This window comes from Tachypleus tridentatus, chromosome 1 (assembly GCF_004210375.1).
Source record: "Tachypleus tridentatus isolate NWPU-2018 chromosome 1, ASM421037v1, whole genome shotgun sequence".
Classification (NCBI taxonomy): domain Eukaryota; kingdom Metazoa; phylum Arthropoda; class Merostomata; order Xiphosura; family Limulidae; genus Tachypleus; species Tachypleus tridentatus.
This window is the reverse complement of record NC_134825.1, coordinates 169,600,723-169,619,130: the sequence shown is the minus strand read 5'-3', so window position 1 is coordinate 169,619,130 and position 18,408 is coordinate 169,600,723. Positions and strand designations below refer to the sequence as shown.

The following is an 18,408-nucleotide window of genomic DNA, read 5'->3' as shown; positions in this document are numbered from 1 at the left end:
TTGGTTAAGCCTTGGTATCTGAACGAATATCGAGAACAAACACATTTTGTGAAAGCACAACTAATCACAGCCAATAACCCTATCAAAAAGAAACAGGTTAAACACTTAACTGTGTACTTGTAATTTCCTAGGCCTAATTCTGGCAAGATCTACTATTAAGAGACAAGCCAAATCGGTATATGTTTCCGCCATACTTACTGCTCACTCATTTTTTTGCTCATTAATACAGGTTATGAATGAAACTTCTCATCCGCCAACCAATATATGGTGTTAATTTGCATTAATTAATGAATTAAATCAATTATCTAATACAAATATGAGCACTCACTTAAAACGTTAAAAATCTAATTATGCGATGTTAGTAACAAAATGAAACCGTTATATTTTAGTGTTTATTAATTATTTGCAAGAATTTGTGATCAACTGTCAATTAATTTTATATTATTTAATTAATTGGTGTTTTTAACTTTATTTAACATAGCATTCTTTACGCTGCAAAATTTAAAGTAGAAAAGCGATAAGTAATCTGATCACACGATTCTAAAATGTAACACGAAACTGTGTCTAACAATACACGGTTCGAAACAAGGAAGTAATAGCTTGTTTGTTTAACTGGTGATTCCCTCCACGCTGGGGCGTTGCTGGGTAAAGAAGGGATCTGGGGCACAGTCCAGGAAACAATTAATTTAGTGGGAGGCTCTAGAGCGTCTGGACTTTTTTTGATTTGAATTTTAAAAGGGCACTCGCTCGCATGCCTATAGAAACTCAATGAATTTATTTCTTTGCATGCGCCTCATTAAAATTGTAGTATATGATAATTGTAAACACGCAGCAAAGTATTTTCTAGCGTTTTGTATACGCCCTCTGGTGTTCCTCTCATCTTTCCACGCGCACTCTTGTTTCTGTGCAAAATTAAGTTATTTTACAAATTTTGTAATTCACAACTTTCTATTACAACTGAAATAATTTTTCTAGTCCCCATTAGGTCAAGGGTAAGTTCGCGCATTTACAACCTGTAAACTCAGGTTCTATTCATGCAGTGGGCAAAGCGTACGTAGCCCATTGTGTAGCTTTCGTTAGAAAACATAAACACGATAATCTATCTAAACAATTTATCTTATATAGATAAAATTATCTTACTGCGTCAACTGAACGTGATATTTAGATTTTTATGAATAAAACAGGAAGGAATCCTAAATAGTCGCTACTGTAATTGGATCTCAAATTGGACAAGTGATGGAGCTATGAACAAAACGTTTGTACTTGAAAACAAAACAAAAACTTAGAACCATTCTATGAGCCTTTTTGCCACTGCTGAAAATCGAGGCTCTTGTTGAATATTATTTAAATCAACAGAAAAACTGCACAATACAATTCTAAATATATTATATAGTCTAAACGTGTTTATAGAGATCGACATTTTGCTTGAAACCAAAATCCCTTGTGCACCTTTTCACATGCGAAAATATTATAATGTAAACATTGTCAAATTTTCTAGAAGTTGCTTCAAAATATTTCTTATCATTTCCTTTTGTTTTCAATCTTATGCACACATGACGACCGCTAATTATAGTAGTCTCTAATTTAGAACAATTGACCACTTGGGTGACAAAATAGTCAATAGCGCACGTTGCCTGTTTGGTTGTTCTTAACCGAATACCAGAATTAATTGTCACTTATATAACACTTCTAGAACTCAAAATACAAAGCGTGTATAACGGTTCGAACCAAGTGCATCCGTTCCGCATCCGAAACGCTAACCATTTCTTGATGGTTATTTTTTTAGAAATATAATACTTTATTTTTCGTATTGTCAATTGGTTAAGGCATTCGACTTGTAATCTAAGGGTCGCGGGTTCGAATCACTGTCACACCTTTCAGCCGTGGGGGCGTCATTATAATGTGACGGTCAATTCCACTATTTATTGGTAAAAGAAGTAGTCAAAGAGTTGGCGGTGGGTGATGATGACTAGCTGCCTTCCATCTAGTCTTATATTGCTAAATTAGGGATGGCTACCACAGAGATGGCCTTCGAGTAGCTTTCGCGCAAAATTCAAAACAAACCAAACTAAAAAGTGTTTAATTAGTGATAATATTAATTAAGTGATTGTTAATCTGTTTATTCTGCAAACACCAATTCTATAACCAATCATTCAGTGCTCCTCGTTTTTTAACTCTGTATTTATATTCCATAACCTCGTAGGAAGTTTGCTCATTGTATACGGTATTTTTATACCCTCTTTACGTCCCCCCCCTGATATAGGTGGTAAGTCTTTAAAATTTACAACGCTAAAAATCAAAGGTTTGATTCCCTTCGATTGGACTCAGCAGGTAGCCCGATGTGGCTTTGCTATAAGAAAACACACATGTACTTTGTTTTCCATGGTTAACGTTGTAAAGTATTAATTATGTAATTTTTATTTTTAATGTTCTAGTATATACATATAATTATTTGGTACTTTTTATGTCTAAACTATAATAGGAATTTAAAGTTATTATATATTTATAAAGTGCATTTACATTAAATTACTGATTTCTCATAGTTTCGTTTGTTATCGTAACACCTGCATTGAGTTCCTCATTTTTATTTAAAATTATTATCTTAAAAGGCCCGCATGGCCAAGCGCGTTAAGGCGTGCGATTCATAATCTGAGGGACGCGGTTCGCATCCTCGTCGCGCGCAAACATGCTCGCCCTTTCAGCCGTTGGGGCGTTATAATGTGACGGTCAATCCCACTATTCGTTGGTAAAGAGTAGCCAAAGGTTGGCAGTGGGTGGTGATGACTAGCTGCCTTCCCTCTAGTCTCACACTGCAAAATTAGGGATGGCTAGCATAGATAGCCCCTCAGTAGCTTTGATGCGAAATTCAAAACAAACAAACAATTATCTTAAAACATTCTTTTTTTAAACTATGTTTATTTCTTTCAAGTGAATATTATTTGTTGAACTGTACATTGTTAATGCACAACGTATACCTGATTCTGATAAAATACATAATTTCTTTACATAAATTAGTAAAATTTTTGTATTATCTTTAATTTTGCTATAATGGGTCTTAATGTATTAAAAATCATGTTTATATGTACATTTACAATGAGAAAAATGTTTAACTTAAAATAAATGTTTATTTTATTATTAAATCTTTCATCATTAATTTTAAAACATTTTATTAATAATATTTGTATATTGTGAGTGAATTACCATTGTTTTAATTGTACTCAGTATTCATATATATATATTTATATATATCATTTATGTTAAGCCGATACCCTAACGTATTGAAATCAACTTGTGAAATTTCTTTGTCAGTTTCTGCATCAACATGAGTTACAGTTAAAACCGTATCATCTGCATTCTGACATATATATTTTTATACTTTAAGCCTATATTCAATATTATTAACATACAAAATTAAAACGGTAGTAGACCTAAAAAATAGATCCTTATGGAACGCCATATTTTATTATCATTGGATCACTCATTATTTCTTCAATTATTTTTTACTGCAGTTATTATTACTTAAATAATTCATGAACCAGCATTTTATGATTTACTGCATTAAAGATTATAGTTAAATCAAGAAATAATACAAGCATCTTTTATTTGTAATTTACATAATTTTAAAAGTATTCTAATTACAATACGGTACTTTTATTTGTAATAAATCCAGTATTGGCTTGTTTATAATGATATTTTTTTCAATAAAATCAACAATTTGTTGTATAAATATCCTTCCGTTATTTTTCATTCATAGGTAAAATGGAAATTATTGGTCGATAATTATTGAAATCTTAAAAACTTTCCCTAATTGGAGCTGTTTATATCACTTATAACATTAGTTATTTTCATATTATCAATCACATATTATCAAAATATTCTATATATTGTTTTCAAAGTTTGTTTTCCTGTATTTAAACTGCTCTTCAAAATTAACCAAACATCATCCTATGATCTGATACTATCGCTTGATTATATAACCAAACATCCTATGATCTGATACTATCGCTTCATCCTATGATCTGATACTATCGCTTGATTATATAACCAAACATCCTATGATCTGATACTATCGCTTGATTATATAACCAAACATCATCCTGTGATCTGATACTATCGCTTGATTATATAACCAAACAATCCTGTGATCTGATATATCGCTTGATTATAAACCAAACATCATCCTGTGATCTGATACTGTGATTGATATAACCAAACATCCTATGATCTGATACTATCGCTTGATTATATACATCCTATGATCTGAACTATCGCACCAAACATCCTATGATCTGATACTATCGCTTGATTATATAACCAAACATCATCCTGTGATCTGATACTATCGCTTGATTATATAACCAAACATCCTATGATCTGATACTATCGCTTGATTATATAACCAAACATCGCTTATATATCATCATCCTGTGATCTGATACTATCGCTTGATTATATAACCATCCTAATCTGATACTATCGTTGATTATATAACCAAACATCCTATGATCTGATACTATCGCTTGATTATATAACCAAACATCATCCTGTGATCGCTTGATTATATAACCAAACATCATCCTATGATCTGATACTATCGCTTGATTATATAACCAAACATCATCCTATGATCTGATACTATCGCTTGATTATATAACTTTTTTACATTTACTTCTGTAATGTCTCTGCAATAGGACAACTTTTAAAAAACCCTGTTATTTAACAACAAATTTTTGTCCTGGTATTTGGCCACAGTAATTTTCTTCTTATATCAACGGGAAGTAGAGAGACTATGTTTAGATTTTAAACTGAATTAAATGGGCCAGTGTCGTACAAAAACCTAATATTCACCATCTCTGTAACCGTTTCCATTTACAAGTTGAAAGAAATAAAACAGAATCTCGCTTAGCAAACTAATTTTGGTTTTCTAAGATGACCAATTTAATTTACCAAAAAATATGAAATTTGTCCACAGTTTGTTTTTATAACAATATTGACTTAAACTTACCATTGTAAGCAATTGTTTATGTGGGAAGATTTTTAAATGATGCTTGAAAATATTATTCTCTCCCTTTATAACCTAAAAAGTCTTTTAATCTTATAGGTGGGAAAAATTACCATCGAAAATTGGAAGCGTTAGTCAACCTTTCCAGTTAGTTCTGGAGATAATGGAAGGAGACACAGCACCTGCTCATCTGGCGATTGACAATATCCAGTTGGTCAACTGTGAGACAAGTGCGTGTTTCAGTAGCTGTCTTGTTGTTGTTTTTTTTGGTGTTTTTTTTAATGCCAGACGTAAATCATAGAATGTGCACTGATGAACACGCACGCGTGTGACCTAAGATAACCAGATGTCCTATAGACGTATATGCACGACAACAAAAACCAAAATAACGCATTTCAAAATGGCGTGATTGTTGTTATTTGTGCTTCATTATAAAAACAAACTGAGTATTACTGATGTATTACTGCTATTGTCTGTGACTTAAATGAAGAACAAATTGACTAAGCGAAAGATGAGAATTGTTATTACTTGGGACTTGACTACAAAAACCAAACAACTAATTCATAAATAATTGCTCACAATAAGAATACTGGTTAAAACATTTTGTGCAAAAAACATGTGTTATATTAATTTTAATTTTCAACATATTTAAACAATATTAATCAGTACGAGAAACATTTCTTTCCACCAATAGGTTAAACAATACATGAAATATGTGATAAAACTAGTGGCTACAGCTAATATTTAGTTTTACTCTTAAGAAAACTAGAAATAATAATCAATCGATCTTTGAAACATTCACGGTTGTCTCATACAATCCACAAGTACCTGATACTTAAGTGTTAACAGTTATCTCATACAGTCCACAAATACCTGATACTTAACTCATACAATCCACAAATACCTGATACTTAAGTGTTAACAGTTATCTCATACAATCCACAAGTACCTGATACTTAAGTGTTAACAGTTATCTCATACAATCCACAAGTACCTGATACTTGAGTGTTAACAGTTATCTCATACAATCCACAAATACCTGATACTTAAGTGTTAACAGTTATCTCATACAATCCACAAATACCTGATACTTAAGTGTTAACAGTTATCTCATACAGTCCACAAATACCTGATACTTAAGTGTTAACAGTTATCTCATACAATCCACAAGTACCTGATACTTAAGTGTTAACAGTTATCTCATACAATCCACAAGTACCTGATACTTAAGTGTTAACAGTTATTTCATACAGTCCACAAATACCTGATACTTAAGTGTTAACAGTTATCTCATACAATCCACAAGTACCTGATACTTAAGTGTTAACAGTTATCTCATACAATCCACAAGTACCTGATACTTAAGTGTTAACAGTTATCTCATACAATCCACAAATACCTGATACTTAAGTGTTAACAGTTATCTCATACAGTCCACAAATACCTGATACTTAAGTGTTAACAGTTATCTCATACAATCCACAAGTACCTGATACTTAAGTGTTAACAGTTATCTCATACAATCCACAAGTACCTGATACTTAAGTGTTAACAGTTATTTCATACAGTCCACAAATACCTGATACTTAAGTGTTAACAGTTATCTCATACAGTCCACAAATACCTGATACTTAAGTGTTAACAGTTATCTCATACAATCCACAAGTACCTGATACTTAAGTGTTAACAGTTATCTCATACAATCCACAAGTACCTGATACTTAAGTGTTAACAGTTATTTCATACAGTCCACAAATACCTGATACTTAAGTGTTAACAGTTATCTCATACAATCCACAAGTACCTGATACTTAAGTGTTAACAGTTATCTCATACAATCCACAAGTACCTGATACTTAAGTGTTAACAGTTATTTCATACAGTCCACAAATACCTGATACTTAAGTGTTAACAATTATTTCATGCAGTCCACAAATACCTGATACTTAAGTGTTAACAGTTATCTCATACAGTCCACAAATATCTGATACTTAAGTGTTAACAGTTATTTCATACAATCCACAAATACCTGATACTTAAGTGTTAACAGTTATCTCATGCAGACCACAAATACCTGATACTTAAGTGTTAACAGTTATTTCATGCAGTCCACAAATACCTGATACTTAAGTGTTAACAGTTATCTCACACAGTCCACAAATACCTGATACTTAAGTGTTAACAGTTATCTCATGCAGTCCACAAATACCTGATACTTAAGTGTTAACAGTTATTTCATGCAGTCCACAAATACCTGATACTTAAGTGTTAACAGTTATTTCATACAGTCCACAAATACCTGATACTTAAGTGTTAACAATTATTTCATGCAGTCCACAAATACCTGATACTTAAGTGTTAACAGTTATCTCATACAGTCCACAAATATCTGATACTTAAGTGTTAACAGTTATTTCATACAATCCACAAATACCTGATACTTAAGTGTTAACAGTTATCTCATGCAGACCACAAATACCTGATACTTAAGTGTTAACAGTTATTTCATGCAGTCCACAAATACCTGATACTTAAGTGTTAACAGTTATCTCACACAGTCCACAAATACCTGATACTTAAGTGTTAACAGTTATCTCATACAGTCCACAAATACCTGATACTTAAGTGTTAACAGTTATCTCATACAGTCCACAAATATCTGATAATTAAGTGTTAACAGTTATCTCATACAGTCCACAAATACCTGATACTTAAGTGTTAACAGTTATCTCATACAGTCCACAAATATCTGATAATTAAGTGTTAACAGTTATCTCATACAGTCGACAAATATCTGATAATTAAGTGTTAACAGTTATCTCATACAGTCCACAAATATCTGATAATTAAGTGTTAACAGTTATTTCGTACAGTCCACAAATACCAGATACTTAAATGAGACAACCGTTATGTCTCATACAATCCACAAATACCTGATACTTAAGTGTTAATAGTTATCTCATACAGTCCACAAATACCTGATACTTAAGTGTTAACAGTTTTCTCATACAGTCCACAAATATCTGATTCTTAAGTGTTAACGGTTATCTCATGCAATCCTTAAATACCCGATACCTAAGTGTTAACGGTTATCTCATACAGTCCACAAATACCTGATACTTAAGTGTGAACAGTTATCTCATACAGTCCACAAATATCTGATACTTAAGTGTTAACGGTTATCTCATAGAGTCACAAATACCTGATACTTGAATGTCCACAAATACCTGATACTTAAATGAGACAACCGTTATGTCTCATACAATCCACAAATACCTGATACTTAAATGAGACAACTGTTATGTCTCATACAATCCACAAATACCTGATACTTAAGTGTTAACAGTTATCTCATACAGTCCACAAATATCTGATAATTAAGTGTTAACAGTTATTTCATACAGTCCACAAATACCTGATTCTTAAGTGTTAACGGTTATCTCATACAGTCCACAAATATCTGATAATTAAGTGTTAACAGTTATTTCATACAGTCCACAAATACCTGATTCTTAAGTGTTAACAGTTATCTCATATAGTCCACAAATATCTGATAATTAAGTGTTAATAGTTATCTCATACAGTCGACAAATATCTGATAATTAAGTGTTAACAGTTATTTCATACAGTTCACAAATACCTGATTCTTAAGTGTTAACAGTTATCTCATGCAATCCTTAAATACCCGATACCTAAGTGTTAACGGTTATCTCATACAGTCCACAAATACCTGATTCTTAAGTGTTAACAGTTATCTCATACAATCCACAAATACCTGATACTTAAGTGTTAACAGTTATCTCATACAGTCCACAAATACCTGATACTTAAGTGTTAACAGTTATCTCATACAGTCGACAAATATCTGATACTTAAGTGTTAACGGTTATCTCATAGAGTCACAAATACCTGATACTTAAATGAGACAACCGTTATGTCTCATACAGTCCACAAATATCTGATAATTAAGTGTTAACAATTATCTCATACAGTCCACAAATATCTGATACTTAAGTGTTAATAGTTATCTCATACAGTCCACAAATACCTGATAATTAAGTGTTAACAGTTATCTAAATACAGTCCACAAATACCTCATACTTAAGTGTTAACAGTTATCTCACACAGTCCACAAATATCTGATAATTAAGTGTTAACAGTTATCTCATACAGTCCACTAATACCTGATAATTAAGTGTTAACAGTTATCTCATACAATCCACAAATACCTGATACTTAAGTGTTAACAGTTATCTCATACAGTCCACTAATACCTGATACTTAAGTGTTAACAGTTATCTCATACAGTCCACAAATATCTGATAATTAGGTGTTAACAGTTATCTCATACAGTCCACAAATAACTGATACTTAAGTGTTAAGAGTTATCTCATACAGTCCACAAATATCTAATACTTAAGTGTTAACAGTTATCTCATACAGTCTACAAATATCTGATACTTAAGTGTTAACAGTTATTTCATACAGTCTACAAATATCTGATACTTAAGTGTTCACAGTTATCTCATACAGTCCCCAAATATCTGATAATTAAATGTTAACAGTTATCTCATACAGTTCACAAATACCTGATAATTAAGTGTTTATTATAGTGTTTGATTTTCTTTTCGGTTTAGATAACGTTGGAAAGAAAAAATGTGAACTGAAACACTTTTTGTGTTCCAATCAGTTGTGTATTGATCGCAGCCAAGTATGTGACATAAACAGAGACTGTATGGAAGGCGAGGACGAAGGACATGACTGTGGTAAGTGTTTGGGTCATCATGTGGTCAGAGTCACTTTGTCCTCACACAAACGGGTTGTTTGGTGCATGCTTTATATTTCTACCTTGCTCTTCTTGGAGGAATTATGTTTGGAGTTTCACTCCTTTAATCAAGATAAAATAAATTACGTATTATATAATAAAAATATTCGAACTCATCGTAACCGTTTAAATATGACTTCAACTAATTACAATCAACTTGTATAATAACTTATTGTGAATGGAGTTTTCTTTTCCTAAACCAGTAGAATCGAAATGTAAACTTCAAAACGAATATTCTTAAGTGACCAAAAGAAGCCCATTGGAAGATGGCTCTACCTCTAGTGACAAGAAAACCTTAACCTACGATTCTCTTTTTCTATTTTGAATAAATCCTTCTTTGACGATGTCTTCTTTTTAAAAACAATTAAAAAGGTCTTCCTTGTCAGACAAAATTCATTAGACGATGTCTCTACTTCTCATGATAAGACAAATTTTTTGACAATGTTTTGTAGTATCTAATTATATTTTTGGTAATATCGTTTCTCATAGTGATGATTGTTGTTGTTTCTTCGTGGTGACTGTTCTTCTAATAATTATATAAAATTCCACTGACAATGACATTCAGAGTTAAAAACTCAAGACGTAAATGGGCTAATATTAGTTTTTTTTAATATTTAATTGTGCAGACAAAGTTCCTTCAAATGCACGGTGCACGTTTGAAGATGGGATGTGTGGTTGGACCAACATTGAATTTGATGACAGTGAGTGGAAGCTTCAAAGCGGACCAACCCCTTTAAACCACACCGGACCCCTCGTAGACCACACTTTCCGGAATACTTCAGGTAAGAATAGGATATTGTAAGATAAGTTGGTAGTTGGTTTGCTCAGCTGCAGATGAAGGTGTGATGCCCCTGAAGATGCCCCAAACGGTCAAGCAGTCATTAGTTCAAATCCCGACAAACCTGTGTGCTGATGACTGGTTGGCTCCCCTCTGGTCAGTAGTTCAAAATTTAGGACGTTTATGACTAAATTCTAGGGATGCCTGACCTGACCACAATTTATCCCACGTAAAATTAAGGTGTTATTTAAGTTAAAGTTTTCAGTACCTAATTAAATAATAATTACAACTAATAGCTATTTTATGCTTTTTGTGTTAAAAAAAAGGTTAGGCTGTGTGTATCCACTGGTTTTAAATATGTCTTAAGTTTCGTCTTTTATTTTGTATAATTTTAAAGGAATTTGATCAAATAGCATTACTTAATCGAGTTAGTACATCACTATTATAATTTACTAGTGCATTTTCTTAAGTTAAACAGTGTTACCAAGATATAATTGTAGGTTAAGATATTAAAAACAACAACAACTAAGTCTGAGCAAGATATACCAGTAGCTAAGTGAGCCCAGTTAAAACACCTCGTGGCTGAATGATCCCCATGGCTGAAAAAAAGACTAAAGAAAATGACGAAATGCCATTGTGGCAAATGATGAACAGTAGACATGCCAGTGAATGTATCTGGCTGATCCACATGGCTGACAAAGATGCTTACAAAAAGCACTTGAATAATATTGTGGCAAAGGATAACCACTAGACAGATCAGTGAATGTGTCTGAATGAAACTTACAGTTAAGGAAGATGCTGACAAAAGTGCTTGAATAATATTGTGGCAAAGGATAACCACTAGACAGATCAGTGAATGTGTCTGACTCATTCCTATGAAGGCTGATAAACATGTCCAAATGACACTGTGGAAAAGGAAGAGCAGTAGATACATCAGTGAATGTAGAATGACCTTATTGGTAAGGATGACCAGATAACTAGTATAACGGGGAAAAGTGAGTGACCACTGAATAAATCTGAATGTTAACAACGATACTCAATGGTTGTACCTCTTGAATTTTTTAAAGGATCAAAGTACCGGGAAAGGGAGTATATATATAATACTGAATATTTCAAATGATTTTCAAAATTCGAAAGACCATTAAAAAGGCCACCATACTGGTCTAAAAGGACCTGTGAGACTAAGAAATTCCAACAGGGCGAGAATATAATTTGTCTGAACTATCCCCTTGTCTGAGATATCTTATTTGACATAGACTTGAATCCCAAGAAGAATTAGTGAACTTAGTAGAAAGTGTAAGTAGAAATTCGTCAAAATGTATTTTTTTTTTTGTGGAGAATAATTTGTGTTTACTTTTTAAGAAAGACTGAAGTGTGTTGAGCTGAAATTCTTAAAAAGATTGACTGATAATTTTGAAAATATTCTATTTTTTTTCTCAGATAATATAATTAATAATTGTTGGTAAAATGGTAAATTAACGGAAATCTTTCAAACTGTGTCTTCAGAGAAATGCTGTTTGTTTTTTTTAATTGGAGCTCTGTCTATGTTCAGTCATTCAATAAAGACAGTTTCAATTTACTAAATTAAACTATAAAATGAGAGAAGGTATTTTAAACATTGTTCAACAAAAATAATTTGATGAATTTTATTTTATGGTCACACCTTTTTTCTTTCGTCACGTGCAGCGTGCTTTGCGCGTTTCCTGCACGTAACTCATTTATCTTAAGCCTATTTTGACTAGAATTACTATACAAAGATGGAAATTTATATTTTAAAATGTCTTTTCCAGGTAAATACTTATGGGCAGAGTTCCATTCAAGAAAAGCAGCCTTTGGGCATCGAGCTATTCTAAACAGTGCCATTTATGACCCTCCACCACTGTATCACATAATAGCTAACTCAGGTTACTACAACAGCTGTGAGGTTAGTAAATTACAGTTAGCCAACTAGATACACAGACTTTAGATTATATCTGTATTTAAGTACTATGGACTCTTGAAGCGAATATATACAGAAAAGCACTATCGAGATTGTGCATACATATTTCATTTTTTAAAATTCTTTAATGGCAAGAGGCCCGGCATGGCCAGGTGATTAGGCTGTTCGACTCGCACTCTGAGAACCGCGGGTTCTAATCCACCAAACATGCTCGCCCTTACAACTATGGGGGTATTATAAAGTGACAATTAATCCCACAATTCGTTGGTAAAAGCCTGGTATGGCCAGGTGGTTAACACGCTTGATTAACAATCTGAGGGTCGTGGGTTTGAATCCGCATCACACCGAACATGCTGGCCCTTTCAGCTGTGGGGGTGTTATTATGTGGCTGTTAGTTCCACTATTCTTTGGTAAAAAAAAAGTAGCCCAAGTGTTGGCGGCGGGTAGTGATGGCTAACTGCCTTCACTCTAGTCTTACGCTGCTAAATTAAGGACGGCTAGCGCAGATAGCCCTCTTGTAACTTTGCGCGAATTTAAAACAAAACTATCGCAAGAGCACTTGTTATTTCCTCAATATGTAATATATTTATCGAGGTAATTCGTTATTGGTCATTTACTAGCACGTGACGTTATGATATCTGTCAAATGTTGACACATTTTACCAGTAAAATGTCAGTAAAGACGACTACGAATTTTTTTGTTTATTAACAACGCACCATCTGTTCGTACAAATGTTATATATCTTAAGTAAAATTACGGTTTCCAGTATTTCATTGTGTTTAACTTGTCAAAACTGGCACATCAGAAAACGTCTGAAAGTCATTGAACGTGGTATAGTTTCGAACGTTTACTATTCTTCTTTCAAGGTAGAGGGATTCCGGCTACACATGTGTTGAAATCAACTGAAAAACTCCGGAATAAATTATGCGCGAGAAGAGTATTTACCAAAATTACTACAACTTATTTATTAAAATATACGAATAAATGACAACTTTCATTTACGCTAGTCCATAATGTAGCTTCATGCGCCATAACAAGCAATTAACTCAATATATACGTATAATATAAAAGACATTAAAAATTATGGGTCATTTTATGCTCCGTATTACGGACTTTATTTTAGTAAACAGCGTAAACTGCCATTACATGGGTAATAAATACATTTATCTCGTTTCTGAAACTCGACGAACTACGTGAATCGTCTTGAACTTTGATTATAACAAATTCGAGGAATTAAAAGGGGAAAAATTAGATTTCTTTTTGTTAATTAATATTACTAACACGTAAAACAGTTGGGATAACTTAACTTTCAATCGTAGCTGCTTACTATGAGAATAAGTGTTCTGTAACTTTTTATGGCCGAAGATAAGGACGACAGGTATTTATAGCAAGATAAGCTATAACTAACATCTACTTAGATGTGAGCTGTCTCCTTCTTTCGTAATGGAAAAAAAAACAAACAAACTTTAACGGCACTTTTCAGGTGCGTTTCTTCTATCACATGTATGGAGCCCATATGGGAGAACTGTTGCTGTTCTGCCTCGAGTTAGACCCGAGTTACCCCACGGGACGTAAAATATTTCTGTGGAGAAGTTACGGAGATCAGGGTGAATTGTGGAAACGACAAGTCGTGACTATTCCGAAAATAACTCACAAGTAAGTGAAAAGAAACATAACGTAATAAGAGGAAAGATGTTACATAACACTTCCGTAACCCTAGCGGCTAAGGTTAGGCTTATTTTGTACGAGTTCGCGCAATGTAGCGATGTGTCAGCATACTCCATTTAAAGTCTTTCAGCAACTCAAGTTAAATACGTGTAAACGTTTTGGTATAAAATATTTCACTCAATCGTTGTATGACAAACTGAGTCTGTTAATTTAAGGATTTAAAAATGTGACACTTTAAGAATAACATCCGGGACTTCACGTTAGGTACTTGTCTCTTTATACCTGTTCTTGTGGTCGAAATCGTAGTTTGTCTTCCATGAAAACTACACATGTATTTTGTGTCTCAAGCTAACTTTGAATTAAAACATTCGATTACTTATTCATAGAATACTTTAGAAGTATGATGATCTAGCCGAGAAAAAATACTTTACGAAAATCGTGAATAAATGCTGATAAAATATCACACACTATGTTTTGTGTTTTTGTTTTTTCAAATGTACATTTAATGATGTTTTTTGGTTCACATTGGAAAAAAAAAACTTTATCCTCGAAAAATATTGTAATGAAAATAATAGCTCATTATATAAAATGTGTTAAATGGATTCGTTTTCTGCATTTAGAAAAAAAAAAAGCTTATTTTTCTCAATCTGCACAATGAGAATAAATTGAAAATTATTTGATATTTGTTTTCAGTTTTCAGCTTCAATTTCAAGCATCACGTGGCTTACGTCATCTTAGTGACGTAGCCATTGATGACGTATCTTTGAGTCCAGAATGTTTCGGAATAGGTACGTCCTAATCAAACGTCTTTAATCATTCTGTGTCACTAAATTATAAATTTATGTGTGTGTGTGTATATATATATATTGAAATATGGACTTTAAATTAATTTATCTTCTTATTAAGGATTAGTCACAAATTTGTAGCTAAATATGTCTCGATGATTCATTAAAACAGTATCGAATAATATTCGTTTACTTGCCCAACACGTCTCGAGGCCAAAACGAGAATTCGATGAAATTTCACTTCTGTAGAAAGGTCAAAAACAGGTATAAAGTTAAAATTCTAATGTAATGATAAGTGAGTTAAAGATATGGAAATTAAACGAGCGGAGTTAAAACAATCATGGATGTTAAACAACAAACTATGGTTTCATATATGGGTTTCGATTTTGTAGGATATTTAGTCCTAAATGTAATCTGATAAAATTCCACACATTGCCAAGACGTATCTGACATTCATACGCGTATTGTATTTAGTATTTGTCTTTTCATTGCATAATTTTAAGACCACACGAAAGCTGTACCTCTTCATTCTAAACACTAATCAAAGTTATTTTTATTATAAATAAAAACAAGGGTTTCAAAACTTTTTACAAGAGACAACAAAATCAGTAGCGTGATAATACTGTTTATCATCAGTGTGAGGTCCTTTGAAATGTATTCGCGGATGTTACATTTTATCCCCTGCGTGTTGTAAATTATTGAGTTGGTGGTAATACCATGCGCTTCTTGAGGCAATAGTATAAGAAATCCAGTAACACCTTGCGCTTCATATGGCAACAATACAAGATATCCGGTGACACCTTGCTTTCTCAACCAAACGTAAGAAAGGCATGTTCTATGGTTCAGTCGCTTAGCAACAGGAATATCTCTTTCCACTGTGTTTGTTACAGGTCCGTTTTCCATCACTCCATTGGAAAGCTGTTTCTCTACTTATCTTGATTCGAAATATCATAGATACTCTCGGAAAAAAATTGTTTTGGTTTTAATTTCGCGCACAGTTACACGAGGGAAGCATGCGCTAGCCGTCCCTAATTTAACAGTGACTAGACTAAAAGGAAGGCAGCTAGGCTTCATCACTCACCGCCAACTATTGGACTACTATTTTACCAACGAATAATGGGATGGATCGTCACACTATAACGTACCCAATGGCTGAAAGAGCGAGCATGTTTGGTAACGAGAATTCGAGCGCCTTAACCACCAAGGCATACCAGAAAACAACACGTAATTATTGTTCCGCCATTGACCAGAATGACGCATCAGCGACACCTCAGGAACTGCAAAAAACTTCATTGACTGTATTTCGTCACAATGGCCGTTTATCATCATTATACTCTGCTTCTCGACATATTTATTGTTATCAAACATAAACCACGTGTTCAACACATTCGGAAACCCCTGCAATGTTTTTTTGTTTATTTGAAATAGGGTTTCAAAATAAATATCGATCTATACTTCTGTTTCCATTCATTCCCGAAGGTCTGGAAAATGAAAGTTGTTTTGTAATTGAATGTTGAGCATTTGGCAAATATAATTTCAAAGGCCATTACTATGTTCACTTCATTAGGACATTCCAGATGATAAACATGTTGTCACTTGAGTGACAGGCTGACAGAGATTTACATAGTGTGTTTGTTTTTTGAATTTCGCGCAAAGCTACTCGAGGGCTATCTGCACGAGCCGTCCCTGATTTAGCAGTGTAAGACTAGAGGGAAGGCAGCTAGTCATCACCACCCACCGCCAACTCTTGGGCTACTCTTTTACCAACGAATAGTGGGATTGACCGTCACATTATAACGCCCCCACGGCTGAAAGGGCGGGCATGTTTGGTGCGACGGGGATTCGTACCCGCAATTTTCAGATTGCGAGTCAAGCATCCGAACCATCTGCCCACGTGCGACTATAATTCATCTTTCCAAACATTAATTATTTATACTTTTCTATAGAAAAGCTGAAACTGAAATTGAAACACAGTCCTAATCACCATAGGTGAACATGCCATTGTTTACAGAAAGTGGTCTTCACTTCAATTATTTAAAAAATAAAGTTTGCGAATGTTCAAATCGACTGTTCTGTTTATTTATTGTTATAAAGCTTTTTTTTGTTTTCCATTGTATCAGGCGTTCCATCGGAGATAAACGTACAATACCAGGCAACGACAAAAGGTGAGTTATTTTCACAACAGTTTTAGTTATTTCATGGTGATAACTGTTCTTTTAAATATTTACCTCACTCTAATAATTTTTTAAACATTCAAATTTATAATGCTTGGATAATGGTAACTGTATATATGCCTCCCAAGTGGCTCAGCGGTATGTCTGTGGACTTACAACGCTAAAAACCGGGTTTCGATACCCGTGGTGGTAAGAGCACAGATAGCACATTGTGTAGCTTTGTGCTTAATTCAAAACAACAACAACAATTTTATATATTTTTTCTTAGGCGTGATTATTAGCAGCTTAAAAAAATGGGGCAAGTTAACAAACATGTTTCTTGAACTTTAAAAGCCAGCGCATTAACAACTGCAAATATACTGTGTACCAGCCATTATTAATGCTTTTTGTTTTGAACTGTAATATATTAATGCCTTTTACGTATTTTATACGTCATACGGCTGCACATTAACGTAGTCTATTTGTAACGTATTTGATAAATCGGACCCTTTTGTGGATCACTTGTTTTATCCACTCCCACCATTGTACAGTAGTATGTTGTCTGTCAGTCGATACACTGGTGTCACATAAGGGACGCTTAACGTTGCAATTTGTACTGTCATGACATTAGTAAAACATGCGCATACTATGAATCACGAGAAGAATTTTGCACTCTGTAAGGTAGGAAAAAGCACGACATATGAACTTGAAAATCAAAAAGTAAAAAAATATTCATTGTACTCTTTAATTTTTGTTTCACTTACTCTTGAAACAGAACATTTTCGGAGGCCACGAGAAAGTTCATCTAGTTTTTAAAACATAATTTGATTTGTACTATTCAGGAAAAAAGTTTATGTTTTTTAGGCTTAAAATCATTTTAGTCTCTCTGTAATATTTAGTTTATCTTTCAGTTGGGTTTTTGTACGTTACAATTAACCGAAATTAATATATATTTTTTCTAACAAGCTTTATATAAGTATAGAACAAGAAAGTAATAATAATATTTTATTGTATTAAGTTTTTAGTGTAAATTATTTATTATAAATTTATTTTGTTTAGCCAACGAAGTAGCTTGGGAACCGTCAGTGTACCCACCTCCAGCATTATCCAATGTATCCAAAGGTGAGAACGGTGTTCAAATGTAACTGTAACTCCAACAAGTGTATAAAATATAATACCCTATAAGTCGTCAACAAGAACAGCGTTAATGTCGTAGGTTATAAGATCTTTTTTATCTAATTTGCCAAGACTATAACAG

At 33.3% G+C, this 18,408-nt stretch overlaps 1 protein-coding gene across 2 annotated transcripts in view; it reads left to right on the top strand.

Moving 5' to 3' along the window:
- Window positions 1-18,408, top strand: part of LOC143230135 (leukocyte tyrosine kinase receptor-like) — a 100,296-nt gene that overhangs the window by 39,524 nt on the left and 42,364 nt on the right. For both annotated transcript variants that reach the window (XM_076463211.1, XM_076463203.1), the window contains exons 3-10: window positions 5,102-5,232; window positions 9,640-9,768; window positions 10,454-10,609; window positions 12,396-12,529; window positions 14,028-14,200; window positions 14,906-15,000; window positions 17,118-17,162; window positions 18,210-18,272. In XM_076463211.1, the coding sequence (XP_076319326.1) occupies window positions 5,102-5,232; window positions 9,640-9,768; window positions 10,454-10,609; window positions 12,396-12,529; window positions 14,028-14,200; window positions 14,906-15,000; window positions 17,118-17,162; window positions 18,210-18,272 (926 nt within the window). The remainder of the gene's footprint in view (window positions 1-5,101; window positions 5,233-9,639; window positions 9,769-10,453; window positions 10,610-12,395; window positions 12,530-14,027; window positions 14,201-14,905; window positions 15,001-17,117; window positions 17,163-18,209; window positions 18,273-18,408) is intronic.